General features: G+C 41.7%; 1 protein-coding gene and 2 non-coding genes across 3 annotated transcripts; all 3 read right to left on the bottom strand.

Annotated features, from left to right (window-relative positions):
- Positions 1-619: 619 nt before the first annotated feature.
- RPL27A (ribosomal protein L27a) lies at positions 620-2,975 on the bottom strand. Its single transcript, XM_049781100.1, has 5 exons — positions 2,929-2,975; positions 2,551-2,614; positions 2,183-2,258; positions 1,572-1,746; positions 620-857 (listed from the first exon to the last, which is right to left on the bottom strand). Exons 1-5 carry the CDS (start codon positions 2,929-2,931, stop codon positions 729-731), a joined length of 447 nt encoding a protein of 148 aa, XP_049637057.1. The 5' UTR covers positions 2,932-2,975; the 3' UTR covers positions 620-728.
- On the bottom strand, positions 948-1,078 carry LOC126019256 (small nucleolar RNA SNORA3/SNORA45 family). The gene has a single exon (XR_007498990.1). It is a non-coding gene; the product is annotated as a small nucleolar RNA SNORA3/SNORA45 family (small nucleolar RNA).
- LOC126019257 (small nucleolar RNA SNORA3/SNORA45 family) lies at positions 1,924-2,053 on the bottom strand. The gene has a single exon (XR_007498991.1). It is a non-coding gene; the product is annotated as a small nucleolar RNA SNORA3/SNORA45 family (small nucleolar RNA).
- Positions 2,976-17,445: the final 14,470 nt, after the last annotated feature.

The following is a 17,445-nucleotide window of genomic DNA, read 5'->3' as shown; positions in this document are numbered from 1 at the left end:
TTGGCCTCCCAAACCCTACAAGGTATCATCTCCAAATAAAATCTGTGAAGACCACCATATCTCATTGAAAGTTTGTCCTGGGGCTGGAGGTAGTATGAAGGTAGGGCATTTGCCTTGCATGCAGGATGGTGGTTTGAATCCCGGCATCCCATATGGTCCCCGAGCCTGCCAGGAACAATTTCTAAGCATAGAGCCAGGAGTAACCCCTAAGCAACGCCAGATGTGACCCCAAAACAAAGTTTTTCCTTTAGAGCCCAGTGGAATCCTAGGTACTTCCTTTAATGTAATTGAGTATGAAGTGGTTCCCAATTCACATTATTCCTCTCAATGTAAACTCAACATATTCGATACAATGCAAAAGTTAGCTGTAAGGGCTGGAGCAGTGGCGCAAGCTGTAGGGCATTTGCCTTGCACATGGCTGACCTAGGACAGACCATGGTTCGGTTCCCCCCAAGCCAGGAATGATTTCTGAATGTCCCCGTGTGTGGCCCCGAAACAAAACAAAAAGCTAGCTATAACAGTCATTCTCACTTTCTAAATGGATCAAATCAGGTAACTGGCCAATGCCTCTACATAGTAGCATTTTGAGAACAGACAGAACACTGAAGCCTTTAGTCCTGGAACTTAATAGTTTCTGTGTACAGGGAGATGGAGCAGTATCGAAGAACCTACATTCAGACAGTAAGAGAAAAGCAGTTGTATCCTTTAATGAAGCTTCCTTTGTAACTTCAAGCTACCAGGACACATGCCCCTCCCACTCCCTTAATCTTCTCTTCAGCTCTTCTGCTGAAGAATTTGGCTTTCACAATGACTGGTTGCTTCGGGAGCTTTCCCTTCCCCAGAACTTTGTAGTAGCCCTAGAAAAGAGAAAATAGTTTTAAAATATACCACTGTAGGCAGCAATCTCCTGATGCTTAACAACTTACTCCATGTAGGAGGCAGGAAGGACATGTTTCTGACCTGGGCACTAACAGGGGCACGGATTACCCCTGCCAGTGAATCAAGATCAGCACATTCTCTCCGAGGACTCTTGCACACCAGGACAAGCAATGTGTCAGGATGTGGCTCTAGTCTCGGCTAAAACACAACTTCCTTGACTCAATCACCAACTGAAAGAGGAAAAATAAATCCCAGCCCAGCAAGGCCCAAGATTTGGACCACCAAAACTGTTCAAGGAATAAACAGGCTGAGCAGGTCATAAAGTTTATTAACAAAACCTCAGCTCTCAACTACCTCCATACCCATAAAACATAAGGATGACACAAGGACCAAATGATCCAGACCAGACTGACTTCAGTTACTGAAGCTGATGCAAGAAAAAAAAATTAAAAAAAAAAAAAAAGCAAACCTGTATAAATTAGGTCACTGCTATGTGGGAAAACTATTTCAAGAGAAAACAAAATGACTGAGTAGTAACTATTCAACAATATTTTAATAAATCACAACCGACTATATTCCTCCAGAGGAAACATCTATGGAAATTCTGCTTGTGAGTCCAATCCTAGTTAGGCAAGGAGACCCAAGTAGTCCATAAATTTTGAGTGGATTAAAGAATCCATAAAATGGCTTACCGATCGCACCACATCAATGATAGGAGCTGCTCCAGTCTTGTTTTTGGCAGCATTAACCCGTGTCTGCTCACTGACCAACGTCCACAGTTTGTCAAGATTGACAGTTGGGCAGAAACTTTGATTTCTCTTTAAGTGATAATGCCTCATGCCCACTTTCCCAAAGTAACCTGGATGGCTGAAGAGAAAAAGAATTCCATTTTTTAGAAACCTACCTTCATTAAATAAGTCACAGAATATCAATGTGAGGTTCCCATAGTATTCAGAACACCTTTAACATTTCACACAAATTCTACATGTTTTTATTAACAGGCCTTCCGTAACATCTCACCAAATAAGTCTGTATCAATCTAGTGCATGTCACTAACCGGGTGACTGACTATGCCACGAGGATCATAGCCAGTGAATAAGGTCAGCAGTTACTTTTCGAGGACTCTAGCACACCAAGGCAACAGAAGATACCCAGGCGTGACTCTAGTCTCGAGAACAAATTCCCAGCTTTGTCACACATCAAGCGCTATTCCCATCAATGCCAACAATCATAGGCAATTAAGACGACCTAAGCCAACCCTTTAAACCCCAAAGCGAGAATAACCCATCCAAGCAAAACTCACTATTTGTCAAAGTTGATTCTATGGTGATGCATGCCGCCAGCATTACCCCGACCTCCGGGGTGCTTCCGGTGCTTGCCTGCAGAACAAAAAAAACCTATTTCATCCAACAGCCTTTGCTACAAGTTGTAAAAGCCATTTTCCGACAGGGGAGCCCAGTATTTATATGCTGCTTCCATATTTTCAGACAAGTAAGGTAGGGAATAGTCTTAAATCTACCACCAACTAATCCTGCTCCACTTGCATTCCTCCATCCAATCCCAATCCAATTGCCGACACGAAGCAACACCCAATGTTCCGAGAATGCTCTGCGTGCGACTCTGCCAGCTTCATCTCCTCGGGGTCGAGCCCAACGGGATGCCGGCACTTACCGATGCGGCCGTGGCCGTGGCTCACGTGGCCCCGGAGTTTTCGGGTCTTCCTCAGTCTGGACGGCTGTGTAAGAATGAAAAGCAAAGCGCTAGGTGAGAACGTTTAATCCAAGTGGGCCCGGGGGCCGCCATGTGCATCTAGCAGCCAGAGGAGGCCAGAGCGGGGCCTTCTCCGGGTGGCGCCTGGGCGCGTCGGCCCGCGTGTCCGTCCGTGGACATCCGAACCCGGAGCTGAGAGCGCGCTGCTTCTCCCGATCCGGACCCATGCCGGCTCTCCGACCCCGCGGGAGCCGACAGAAGGGTGTCAAGGAAGCCCCGGGGACCGTCTTCGTGGCCTGCACCCGCAAGAAAGCGGAGACGCGAGAAAGAACAACCTACCATGTCGGCTGGAGAGGCGCAAGAGGGAGGGCTCGGAGAAGTCTCGCGAGATGCCGGGCGCGGGAAAGGGGCGGGACGTTGCGTCACTTCCGGCCAGGAAGGCGGGTCCGGGGCGGGGCCGCTCTGGTTTTGGCTTCGGCTTCGCCTGGTCTCGCGAGACTGGGGCCTTTCACTTCCGGTTCTTGCTGCGGAGCCGCTTCTGTCACATGTTGACTGGCGCGGTGTCGTTAGTAACCTAGAGCTTTTTCTGTTGGAGTCAATGTTTAATTTATTTATTTATTCATTTTGTTTTTGGGTCACACCCAGCCGCGCTCAGGTGACTCCTGTCTCTCTGTTCAGAAACCGCTCCTGGCAGGCTTATTTGGGGGACCATATGGGATGCTGGGATTCGAGCCACCGTCCTTCTGCATGCTAGGCAAACTCCCTGCCTCCATGCTATCTCTCTGACTCCAGGAGCCAATGTTTGATGCGCTTAGCTTTATCTACTGAGAGCTTTGCACACACCCCCTCCGCGGCCTGATGGACGGGCCTTTTTCTTGGCTCCTTAATTTGGCAGCCTGCAACAAGTCACCCCATTCCTAAGTACTGAGCAGCTCCAGCCTCCCTCTTTGGGGTCAAGTCCCAGCTGTAGGGGGACTAGAGGGCCTACTCTGTATATTACTGCTCCATTTGAGGTTTTTCTCTTTATAATCTGTCCACCTCCATCCCAGGGAGCTGCTCCCCACTCCCTTTGCCTTAATGCTGGCCTAGGAGTTCTCAGTTTAAACAACTTCCTATCAGGGACCTTTAAATGTGTTTGCTTTACAGTCCTTTTCTCCAGACTCTTTCAATCACCTTATTTTACTTTGGCTTCACCCTCTTCCTTTGAACCCAGGAACCCAGCTTAACTAGGACCCCAGTTTAAGCTTCTTTCATGCAACTTCTTGAATGTGCACAGTTCCCCACTTCTCTACTTGTGCGGCACCACAAAATCCAGTACGAAAACCATAATTCATTACTGATGTGTATTGGTCTTAGTATTGGACCAAAGGTCCTTAAGGGCTGCAGGATTATTTTATCTTGCAGTTCCTTACTTGTACATGTTTAACAAACATGAGTAATAATGAATGCACCTTACCCTCGCCTCTCTGTTATTAATAGCAAAGAGAGAAAAACCTCCTGCTTTAAGTGTCTACCACAGTTCAAGATCCGGTCCCTTCTATTCTGAGTTATTTTCTGTGCATCATTCTCTTCGTCTAAAATATATTTTAGTTCACATGTCCTAAATTTTCTCAGTTTATTTTTCTTGCTCTTCCCTTTATAGCCAAGTACCTACAAAGTATCCCAAAAAATCCTGTTTATTAAAAATAAAAATCCTAAATCCTATTTATTTGCTTTCAGTTATTAGTCTAGTTCAATTTAGTCCTCAGGTCAATTGCTTCATTTAATTACTTTTACCAAGAGCAATATCAAGATAAATGGACATCCTACTTCTATTAACCATGCTACTTATTCTCTGGTTTTTTTTTTTTTGGGGGGGGGGAGGGGGGTGTATTCAGGATTTCTTCCTGGCTCTGTGCTCAGATATCACTTCTGGCAGGGTTCAGTGGACCAGATGGTATGCCAAGAGTCAAATCTAGGTCTGCGAGGTGTAAGGTGCCATACCCACTGTACTATCATTCCAGCCCCTCTTGTTTTACTTTACCCCTTTGATGTCTTTTTTTTTTTTCCTAGAGAAACCCTTGCTTGGTCTTACTTGACTACTTCTCAATCTTTATTATTATTATTATTATTAGTAGTAGTAGTAGTAGTAGTAGTAGTATATATTTTTGGGTTTTGGGCCACACCCTGCAGCGCTCAGGGGTTACTCCTGGCTCTCTGCTCAGAAATCGCTCCTGGCAGGCACAGGGGACCATATGGGATGCCAGGATTCGAACCACAGTTGGTCCTGGGTTGGCTGCTTGCAAGGCAAACGCTCTACCACTGTGCTACCTCTTCCACCTCAATGTTATTTTAATATTTTCTAACATTGTCCACAATTTATTATTTTATTATATTTTATTTTTTTGCAGTGCTGGGAATTAACGTAGAACCGATGCAAATGATGTGCCACTGAACTACAGCCTTTGCCCACCACTTATAAGCTAATGTTTATTAGCTTCACTTTTGTGCCCCTCAGTTTTTCACAGTAGCTTTCCATAATCTTTTGTCCATCAACTTATCTTGAATGACTTTAATTCCCATCATCTTTCACAAAGCTCTGAACTCATATAATTAATTTCTGGTTAGTATCCTTTGGACTATATAGTAGATTCAGCTATAAGAAAAGATGAAATCTTGCATCTTTACTACAACTTGATGGAACTAGAGGATATCATGTTAAGCAAAGTGAGTCAGAAGGATACCAACAAATTTTGTATGATTTCACTCGTATGGAGTATAAAGAAATAAAGGAAGGAAATAGACAATGACTAAAGAAAACAAGCCCTGAGATTGTGCCTAGAGAACTGAGTTGGCCAAGGGCAAAGGGAAGATGTTTCTAGGTGGAGGTAGATTGGTGATCCGATAGTAGGTTTATTATAGGAACACTGTAAAATCAATAATAGTGATATTTCTCAATAAAATATTTTAAAATTGTATTTTATTGAAACAATTGTGATCTAGAGTCCTTCATAGTTGAATTTCAGATTCAATAAAAAATTAAAGAAGATAAACACATAAACATCTACAGAATTTAATCTTTCTTGAAAACATGCTTTTCTTTTTCTTTATGTTTTGGTAAAGGGCATTAATAGTTAAGTCAGAGAAAACAGAAAGTTGATCGTAAATCTGGTGGTTTGTTTTTTTTTTTTTTTTTTGGTTTTTTTCCCCACCCTGAGATGTTCAGAGGTTTCTCCTGGCTATGCGCTCAGAAATTGCTCCTGGCTTTGGGGATTGAACCGCAGTCCATCCTGGGTCAGCGGAGTGCAAGGCAAATGCCTTACTGCTGTGCCCCCCCCCTTTTCTTTTCCTTTTCTTTTGAAATCTTTCTTTTTTCTCATATACTATCATCATATCCTTTTGTTCTAAATCTCTCAATATGTGTACTAACTTTAAATCCTTAGTGCTATTCCTGGAATTAAGGTTTTCCATCTTTGCTATTTTTTAACTGCTCCTAGGTATTTGGAGGCTCTCTCACTGGTTCTCAGGAGAATCTATGGTAGTAGGATTGAACTAAGAACTCCCATATGGAAAGCATATACTCCAGTGCTTTTCCCTCACATTCTGACTCTTTCCCCCTTTCTTCACATTTCAGCTAAGTTAATCATCCCCAAATATGACTTATCCTTCCCTTACTAAAAACAGTTAAAAGTTCCCTATTAACAACAGTCCACTTGCCTTTCCAGATTTACCTCATCTTGACAAATTTTCTACTTCAAACTTTCTGACAAGCTTTCTATCTCAGCCAAACAGTACAAAAGCCTCTTATCTTTTATCTGTACTCATGCTGTTATGGTGCCTGTTATGGTGCCTGGAATGCTCATTCTCTTTCTAACTTGTTATCTCAAATCTTCCTCAATATTTTAGTCCAAGGTGAAAGGAAAAAGTAAAAATGACTTTACAGGTGTGACAACACACTGTCTCTCTGACCTCACATTATTATGGTCATCAACCTTTCAACCCTGAAGTACATACTGACAGTAGACAGCAAAATTAGCTTTCTTGAGCGTAGTGGGCAAGGTGATGCTCTATTTGACATCAAAACTAGCCAGTGAATTCATGGGCATGAACTGAACCACCTGGAAACTACTCCTGGTGAAAACAATCTGAGAATGGAGGTAAGCCAAGCAGGGCTTTGAGAATGGAAAGAAATCATCAGGTGTCCTGTAGAGATTTTCTTTCAATTCCCCAGACTTTCAATTTCCCAAGAGTCCCTAGACTCGGGCCCGGAGAGATAGCACAGCGGCATTTGCCTTGCAAGCAGCCGATCCAGGACCAAAGGTGGTTGGTTCGAATCCCGGTGTCCCATATGGTCCCCCGTGCCTGCCAGGAGCTATTTCTGAGCAGACAGCCAGGAGTAAGCCCTGAGCGACGCCGGGTGTGGCCCAAAAACCAAAAAAAAAAAAAAAAAAAAAAAAAAGAGTTCCTAGACTCTTGCGGTATGGAAAGGGAGAGAAGATATGGATCTAGTATTGGGACACTGCTTCACTGCTTCAGAATCATTTGTTAGATTTCTTGGTTATTAAAGTTATAGCCTGGCCTGAGGCCACCTAGCTGAATAGGTGACTTCCTTGAATGGTCCAGGACAGTGTTGAAGTCTGTGTTCATCTAGCTTTCTTTTTTTTTGCATGAAAGGCAGGCGCCTTACCTCCATGCTATCTCTCTGGCCCCTCATCTAGCTTTCTTTCCTTTGGTGGTTTGGTTCCAGGGTAAAGGAAATGCTCTGGGCAGTTGTCTGGCTTTTGTTTTCTTTATACCCATTCTCTTTCTTACTCAAAGCAATACTGTGGCTGCTACATAGGCTGGTGGGTTTTGTCACGGTGGGTCAATTTTACCCAGGTAGATGATCTCAGCAAACAAATCTGAAGTACTATATACAGGGTAACATATCTATATATCACAGGGTAACAGATACTAATCAGGTCACCTGTCCCTCCCTCTAAGCACACAGCATGACTCTGCAAATGACCCCTAGCAGGCCTATTCTTCTATGACATACATCTTTTCTGAAGTAGAGCATAGCCTTATGACATCATCAGTATCCAGGATCCCTCAGGGACCTCAGAACTTTGCAGAAAGGCTATTATTATTCCAGGCACCAGCCTGGTGAGGCAGGTAAATGGGCTAACCTTTCTACTTCTCCCTGGCTTCTCTCCTGAACTCCTGCGTGTTCCTTTCTTTTTCGTCCTTCTCTGGGCAGCTGGATTCCCACAACCTTGCAGACAGTAACAGCAGTGTAGTTTCAGCATTGTTCAGCCTTCCTCTCTACCTTTCCTGGAATGAATTAAAAATGTGGCATAGGGCCTGGAGAGATAGCACAGCGGCATTTGCCTTGCAAGCAGCCGATCCAGGACCAAAGGTGGTTGGTTCGAATCCCGGTGTCCCATATGGTCCCCCGTGCCTGCCAGGAGCTATTTCTGAGCAGACAGCCAGGAGTAACCCCTGAGCAACGCCGGGTGTGGCCCAAAAAAACAAGCAAAAAAAAAAAATGTGGTATAGAGGAATGGTATAGCACTATAGCCAAGTTGCAAGGTCAATAATAATGAAAGTAAATCAACAACCAAATTTAAAATATGCTGTTTGGGGCTAGAAAAGTACAGAAAAGTAGAGAGAGCAAAGTGCTTGCCTTGCATGCAGTCAATCTGGGTTTGATCCCTGGCACCCCATATGATCTTCTGAACCCTACCAGCAGTGATCCCTGAGTGCAGAAACAGAGTAAACCCTGAGCACCTCTGGGTATGACCCCAAAACAAACAAAAAATGTGCCTATCAAAGAGGCAAGCTGAAAGATTAAGGATTAGAGGGAACACAGAGAAAAGTTGATACTGGTATTGGTACTTATATGTGTTACTTTGAATATGAATAACTGAATAGCTTTCTAAACAACTATGAATAACTTTGTAATTATGTAAATCATGGTGTCTTAAAAAATTATAAAAGGATGAAGTCCTTTTTTATTGACATCTTATTGGATTCCTAAGTACCCCATCTCCCCATCTCTTCTAGTCCAATCATCCTCTTCCTTAGAAGTTTTGTTTTCCAAGAATTTGGATTAGTGAAACATGCTTGGTTTACATAACTATAGACTACAGATTTGGAATTAATAATTATAATCTTGTTTCTTATATATTTAATTTTGTTTGAGTATAAAACTAAATATGCTACAAATTTGCTCTTCAAGCCCATGTTCTCCTTTACATTTCTCTGTTACATTAGACTTTTTCCCTCCAGGGAAGTCCATGTCTTTCTTGAACAAGCACTCTCTTTCTCTCCCCTCACATTTTTCTAAGTAAATTTTGTTCAATCAGAACAACCTTGCTTCACTAGTTGGCTATTTGGCTTTCTCCTAAAATTCTGTGAGTGAAGGCTACACACCTGGAGTGTTATGCTGAGATTAGGACTAACTTTTCCTTTCCTCAAAGACCAATTCCTTCCTCTAGTCTGAGTAATCTGGTGGGAGGGATAAAGCCCCATGTTGTGCAGGACAATTGAACTTCAGGTGTAGCCTTGATGGTGCTTGAGAGGTGGGTGGGATATGAACACCTGTGCCATTAAATGTTCACAGTAGAACCAATTCTGAGCCAAGTCAGTCATTTCCCTAGTTGTGGGTGTCAACATAGGTACAGCATAGAAGTGGAAACACTCTTTTTTTTTTTTTTTTTTTTGGTTTTTGGGCCATACCTGGTGGTGCTCAGGGGTTACTCCTGGCTGTCTGCTCAGAAATAGCTCCTGGCAGGCACGGGGGACCACATGGGACACCGGGATTCGAACCAACCACCTTAGGTCCTGGATCAGCTGCTTGCAAGGCAAACACCGCTGTGCTATCTCTCCGGCCTGCACCTTTTGCTCTTATATATTTACAAATTATTTTTAAAAGCCACCAAAGAAACAAACCAAATTTGCATATGATAACTTCATTTGCAGATGATGATTTTGTAAACTAAATTGCCACTGTAACTTAAATGTGGTTTTGTCTCTGTGGCTGAGTTTGACAAATTTAAACCACAATAAGGATAACATAATGTCCCTACCTCCTTTATCTGTTCCAAGTAGAGGGAACCATTCAAATCATAATGTCATAACCTTGTTTTAAGAGATCTTCATTTGGGGGCTGGAGTGATAGCACAACAGGTAGGGTGTTTACCTTGCACGATGCTAATCTGGCATCCCATATGGTCCTCCAAGCCTCCCAGGGGTAATTTCTGAGTGCAGAGTAAGGAGAAACCTCTGAGCACTGCCAGATATGGCCCCAAAACAAACAAAAACCAATTTCGTTTTTCTATTAAATTTGTCCTTTCTGTTTTGTCCTATGCTGCTTGTTGGTAACTAAACTCAACACTGCTCCTAAAATTTCATCATGGTGGGTATGTAGATGATTCAGATAATTTATACTTTAAAAAACTAATTATCAGAATGAAACCAAGTTTAAAATCTTTTTGGAGACTATACATGAAAATGTGTGGGAACCTCAGCCTGAGACATTTCAGTAAGTATGGAAATTAAACCAGACTTATCTGAATTTGAATTTGAACACTGCCATTTACCCTTTGTCTCTTAATCTCTATAACCCTTTGTTTCTTTAGCCTGCTTCATAGTTTAATTGTAAAAGTTTCAGAATTCCTATCTCCAAGAGGGGCTGTGAGGATTCAGATAAAGCTTAAGTATAGCATCTGGCATTAACTTGGTATTTAACAATATTTCCATCTCTTTTTAATGATAAAATCTTGGATCCAACTTGGTTGGATATTTTGTGGAAAAAGTATGTCTGTGACACTTGATGCCAACTCATTTGGAAGATGCATAACCTAACAGACACCTCCAGGTTTTGTTTTCTACACTAGAAATGCTTGGTTCTTTTGGGCCTAAATGAGCTGAGAGGTTGTACCCTGATGCTGGGCATAAAGCTCTAGTTCTGGGGAAGAGCATGGCTTGGATCTCTGAGGCAATAAACTCTGAGTCCTCTTGGTCTATTTAGGAACTTCTTCCTTTCTCAATAAATCACTGTATTTTGTGCTTCACTTACAGGGAGTGGAACTTGCTCGATCAACACGCTGCTTCTCCCCTGAAGGAATTTATGGAAAAGTCCCAGGCACCCCCGATTTTGCTTTGAGCTTAGCAGAGCTGACACATCTTGTTATCCAAAAGCACCACCCTAAGAGTGGACAAATGGAGGCCAAACTGATCTGTTCAATGTGCCAACAGGACCTGCAAGATTTGGGTGCCCGGCTCCTGCCTTGCCAGCATGTATTCTGTAAGACCTGCCTCCAGGGCTTAATACAGGAGCTGGGTCAGGTTGCCAAAGATCTTGAGACTGTCCCAGATGGTAAGTACAAAAACACCATAAGTTTATCTCTTTCTATATAATCTTTCTATTTCACAGTATCTGGGTTTCAAATATAGAAAGAATCAGAATTTAAATGCCCAAGAAACATTCATTGCTGAAAGCCATACTTTGTAGAATTTGTGAGACAAAGCACATTTTTTTGATGCCTAATATATCTGTCTTGTAAACTGGGCTTTTCATATTTGGAATTTTCTGAAATTAGTGGCAGACTAAGAAAACTGGAAAGGTTTTAATTCAATACTTGATTGATTTTCAGTTGAAGAGGATGAGGTCTGGTTTATACTGCTTCCCAAATAGCAGAACAGCTGGGTCCCCCTAGGATTGATCAGGAACAGATTTTGAATAAAATCATGCTGGTCAAAAAAAAAGAAAAAAAATCATACTGATCAGTGAACCATTGCTCAGCTAAACCATGGTCTAGCGGAACAGAGGCTAGTCTTGCTCTTGAACATCAAGTTTCCTAGAACTAGAATGTCCATGGAACTAGCATCCAAGTTCTTTTCAATGTTCTAGCACAAGGCATGTGACAGATGAGGCAAGGTTTCCATAGAATAAATATGTAGGATGAGAAAATCAAATTATTTGCTGGTATTTACAAAACTTGTTTTTTTTTTTTGTTTAATCATGTTTTGTTGTTGAGTTGTCAAAGTTATTTAAGTATTTTTAATACTAGACCCTTATCAGATATATGAATTATAAATAGCAAACATTTTCTCCCAATACATGAGTTACCTTTTTATTCTTTTGGTATTGTTCTTTGATTAAAAGAGCATTTAGGACCGGAAAGGGTAGGGTGTTAGTCTTGCATGCAGCCAACCTGGCCTGGGTTTAATCACCCGTACCACATATGTCTCCCTGCCAGGAGTGATTTCTGAGTGCAGAGCCAGTAGTAATCCCTGAGTACAGCAAGGTATGGCCCCCAAACAAATAAAAACCCAAGCACTTTTAATTAAAATTTTTGTTTGGTGTTTAGTCACATTTGGTGGCACTTCAGGCAGGCTTCAGGGACTATATGAGATGTCGGGGATCAAACCCAAATCAGCTACATGCACAGCAAAGTCATACTTGCTCTGCTATTGCTCTTGCCCCAGAACTTTTAATTTAATTAAATTAAATTTTTAAATATTTTTTATTTAATTACTGGTTATAAAAACGTTTGTAGTTGGGTTTCAGTCATCAAATGTATACCATCTTTCACCAGTGTAATTTTCCTGTCCCCATTGTTCTCCATTTGCACCCGGCCTCCATCTTTCTCGGTGACAGGCACTATTTCACTATCATTGTCATGGTAGTTGTCAGTGCAGTTAGTGTTCCAACTGCACTCACCAGTCTGTGGTAAGCTTCATATCATGGTCTGGTCTTCCTGATCCTTATCTCTCTTGTCTCTGAATATTATTACCAAACTGCCTTTTATTTTTCTTATATCTCACAGATGAATGAGATTATTCAATGTCTATTCTCCCTCTGACTCATTTCACTCAGCCTAATAGTCTCCAAGTCCATCCATGTATAAGCAAATTTCATGATTTTATTTTTCCTAACAGCTACATAGTATTCCATTGTGTAGATGTACCACAGTTTTTTAGCTACTCATCTGTTGTTGGGCGCCTGTATTGTTTCAGGTTCTGGCAATAGTAAATAGTGCTGCAATGAACTTAGGAGTGCATTGTTTTTGTATTCTTGGGTATATCCCTAGGAGTGGTATTGCTGATCATATGACAATTAGAATCACAAAGTATGGTGATAGTTTATTCTATGCTTACTGAGATATTAAAAACATAGGGACTAGAGAGGAAGTACAGCAGGGTTGCTGTGGCCAACCCAGGTTCAATCCCTGGCATCCCATATGGGCCCCTGAGTACTGCCAGGATTGATTCCTGAGTGCAGAGCCAGGAATAATTCCTGACCACCACCAGGTATGTTCCCAAAAGGCAAAACAAAACAAAAACCATACATTTGGAATACACACATAAATATGGACATTTGAGTGAGTTTCGATTTGTCTGACAATTTCATAACTTGGGAATGTTTGCTTGTAAAATAGGGATAATGATAATAGTTTACATTTAGAATTGCTAAGAAGAATAAAAGAGACATACAAATAAAACATTCTATACTGTGCTTAGGATAAAGAGTAAATATGAAATAATTGCTTACTTTTAGATATATTTTATTAATAGAAGAGTTGTTATTTGTAACTTGTGAAAAAGAGTAAAAATTGTCTATTAGATACAAATTTGATTGAACTGGAGCCAGAGAGGCAATTTCTTTTTTTAATTTTTTGGTTTTTGGGTCACACCTGGTGATGTTCAGGAGTTCTTCTTGGCCCTATCCTCAGAAATCGCTCTTGGCAGGCTCGGGAGACCAGGGGATTCGAACCACCATCCTTCTGCATGTGAGGCAAATGCCCTACCTCCATGCCCCTCCTCTCAGGCCCCGAGAGGCAATTTCTTTTTTTCTTTTTTCTTTTTGTTTTGTTTTGTTCTGTTTGGGTCACACCTGGCAGTGCTCAGAGGTTACTCCTGGCTCTATGCTCAGAAATCGCTCCTGGCAGGTTCAGGAGACCATATGGGATGCCGGGATTTGAACCACCGACCTTCTGCATGCAAGGCAAAACACCTTACTTCCATGCTATCTCTCCAACCCCGAGAGGCAATTTCTTTTCTTTTTTTTTTTTTTTTTTTTGTTTTTTGTTTTTTGGGTCACACCCTGCAGCGCTCAGGGGTTACTCCTGGCTCCACGCACAGAAATCGCTTCTGGCAGGCTCGGGGGACCATATGGGATGCCGGAATTCGAACCAATGATCTTCTGCATGAAAGGCAAACGTTTTACCTTCATGCTATCTCTCTGGCCCCAAAAGAGGCAATTTCTTAATGTCTTTAGGGTGTTTGGTAATCTGGGTGGGCCATTTTTCCCTTCCACATTTGCATTTATGAGTAAAGGTGAGCTAACCTTTCTCTACTTGCCATATTTTAGTATTCTATACTGGGTGAAATTTGTTGATTTGCAAATATGTTTTCTTTACAGATATCTATTGAGATTATACCAGATCCTATGGCATTTAGAGAACATAAATGAAAAAGTCTCATTTCTTTAAGAATCTCATATTCTACTGAGGAGGAATCAATAAACAGAAAATAGTAATACAGCGTGGTAAGGAGGTGAAGAGAAGATTGTTTAAAGTTCAGACAGGCTGGGGTTGTAGGTTAGAAGTAGAATGTTTGTGGGCCTCTTGCAAGCACTAGTGTAGGACGGACCGCGGTTTGATCCCCCGGGGTCCCATATGGTCCCCCCCAAGCCAGGGGCGATTTCTGAGCGCATAGACAGGAGTAACCCGTGATCGTCAAACAGGTGTGGCTCAAAAACCAAAAAAAAAAAAAAAAAAAAAAAAAAAGTAGAATGTTTGCTTTTATGGGTGAACTCCAGTCCCTGACAACACAACTTTATAAATAAAGACAAAAGAGTTTTTCTATACCCTAGGAATAGTAGATATTGGTTGCCCATTCACTGTTTTCCAAAGAGCTATAAGAATAGCTTCCAGAAGATCTACCTAGTGTCTAAAGACATAGCTAGCACCTGAATTCAGATCTCTGGCCCTTAACTTGAGAAACATGCTTTGGGAGCCTGACATTTTAGAAGGAGATTTAACATCACTACTTTCTTTGCACAAGGCTTTGTGTCTTTATATTATTCTATTTGTGGTTTTTTTGGTGGAACACACACAGCCTCAGGAGTTACTCCTGGCTCTGAGATCAGGGTTCATTCAAGGCAGTGCTTGGGGACCATATGGGATGCTAGGATTGAACCTGGGTCCACCATGTGCAAGGCAAATGCCCTCTCTGCTGTGCTATTTCTCTACCCCCTAATCTATTTTTTATTAGTAAAAAATTAAAAAATTTGGTGGGAGGTCAGAGTGGTGGTGCAAGTGGTAAAGTGTCTGCCTTGCCTGCACTAGCCTAGGACAGACCATGGTTCTATTCCTAGGTGTCCCATATGGTCCCCCAAGCAAGGAGCGATTTCTGAGTGCACAGCCAGGAGTAACCCCTGAGCATCACTGGGTGTGGTCCCAAAACAACAAAACAAAAAATTTGGTGGGGTAAATGGGGAAACAGGATCAATACAGGCTTAAGATGGGTATAGGCTGGGCTGGGAAGATAGCATAGTGGTAGGGCTTTTGCCTTGCACACAGCTAATCCAGGCTGGATGGTGGCTCGAATACTGGCATATCTGAGCACAGATCCAGGAAAAAAAAAAAGAGGAGAAGATGGGTATGGGTACAGGCTTTTTTTGTTGTTGGTTTTTGGTTTTTGGTTTTTGGGTCACAGCCATCAGCGCTCAGGGGTTATTCCTGGCTCTGTGCTCAGAAGTAGCTCCGGGCAGGCATGGGGAACCAAATGAGAAGCCGGGATTAGAACCACAGTCCATCCTGGATTGGGTGCATGCAAGGCAAATGCCCTACCACTGTGTTATCTCTCCGGTCTCTGGGTATAGGCTTAAGACTACAAAGGAACTGAGAGATAGTACAGTGTAAAACATTTGCATGGCAAAGAACTCCAGTTTGATCCCTGGTGTACTGTATATAGTTCTCTGAGCTCCACCAGGAATGATTCCTGAGCACAGAGCCAGAAGTAATTCTTGAGCACTTCTAGGGGTGTCCCCCGCTCAAGAAAAAAAGATACAAATGTTCTAGCACTGGTCCTCTGGTCAGATGAGGTAACACATCCTTATTTTATTTTATTTTATTTACTTATTTTACTTCATTTTATCTCTTTTTAATTTGGTTTCTTGGGTCATACCTGTTGGTGCTCAGGGCTTACTCCTGGCTCTACACTCAGGAATCACCTTTGGTAGTGCTTAGGGAACCATATGGGCTGCCCGGGATCAAGCCTGGGTTGGCTGCATGTAATGCAAGTACCATACCTGCTATACTATATATCTGACTCCTATTTTTATACATCTATTTCTCCTGGTTGTTTTGCAGTAACAGTAAGTGGTTATTGTACTACATGGGAGAGTGGCCACACCTAGTATCTGTTCTGCTAGTTTCTAATTCTAATCTTAATGGATCCTTCCCAGGCCTGGACTTGGCACTGGCACTTGGAACTGAGGGAGGGCTTAAAATGGGCTTCTTTTCACCCAGTTGAACTTATGCCCTTCATTCCACAACTCAAAACCTGACACAGGATAGAGAAACAGGTGAATTAGTTATTGAGCAAATTATTTAATTTAATTAACAAATCCACAAATATCTCCTATGTCTTCTTGCCTGGAAGTCTTTTTTTTTTTTTTTTAACTTGTGACTAGGCCCCTTTCCATTCTGCAAGTTGGAAGTGCAAAACACATTTATTAAGCACCTGTTGTTGGCAGATGCTGTATTGGCAACATATGCCAGAATTGTCTTTTCCAAACTTCACAAGAGCTATGTAAAGGCAGGTACTATTCATATTCTGCCCATGAAAAATGAAGGGATCATGATTATGCAACGTCAAGGGTCTAACAACTACTGAAGTATCAGATCAGGCTACAAAATTTTACCTGCTTTGTGAGCTTTGAAGCAATACCTTGCTCAGAGGACTTGGCATATTTGGGGGCAACTTCATGAAGAATTTGAGATAATAGGTGCAAATCTTTAATTGATATATCTATGCCCTACTGGAGCTCATTCTAACAACTCCATCATAGAAGAAATATGGTCTACATCAGGTGTCAATATTTTTGGATTTGAAAAGTGTTATAGGGGACCATAGTAATGGCTCTCATGTGCTGAGCAAGCACTCTGCAGTTTAGACAGAAGTAGGATGCCTGGAGCTCTGTACAGAATTGTTCAATATTAGAAATGGATTAACTCATCCAAGTGAAACATATATTCTATGCCATATGATTTTAAGCCTAATTTAGAAGTAGTCTCAGGTCAGATGCTTTTTTGGAGGGATAACCATCCCCAGAATGCTTAGTAACAACTTCTGGCTCTGTGCTCAGAAATTATTTCTGCCAGTACCTCAGGATTTCTCCTGTTCCTCAGGTCAAGTCCAATCTGAAAGATTGACCTTTGGGTCCTAATGTGATTCAGGAAAGTAAGACATTTGGCCCATGAACTGTCAAAGGCTATGAAATCAGGAAATCATACTTTGGCCCTGTTACAATATATGAAGACATTATTTTCATATGCTATCCACAGCAATTTGCCTATATTGTATGCCCCTGAATGATAATCCAAATGCCCTTGACAGAACAAAGGCCTCTCCACCCTTAAAGAAAGCTTTGAAGGGAGCAAGCATATCTTAAACTGGTTTTTCATATGTACAAAATATCTGAAATTTTTAGGGCTTCTTGGATACTACCTTTTATTTTAGAGCAGAAATGCAATGAAGAGGAATTTATTTTACTATGTATGTAAAAGGAATATTATTTCCTTTCCAGTCTACTAGAAGACAAATCATATCTAGGAGCTCTGATTATGTGATGAAAATTTCCAAACCTACTTGTTTAATATC

Source organism: Suncus etruscus, chromosome 9 (genome assembly GCF_024139225.1).
Source record: "Suncus etruscus isolate mSunEtr1 chromosome 9, mSunEtr1.pri.cur, whole genome shotgun sequence".
Classification (NCBI taxonomy): domain Eukaryota; kingdom Metazoa; phylum Chordata; class Mammalia; order Eulipotyphla; family Soricidae; genus Suncus; species Suncus etruscus.
This window is presented reverse-complemented; position numbering and strand designations above follow the sequence as displayed.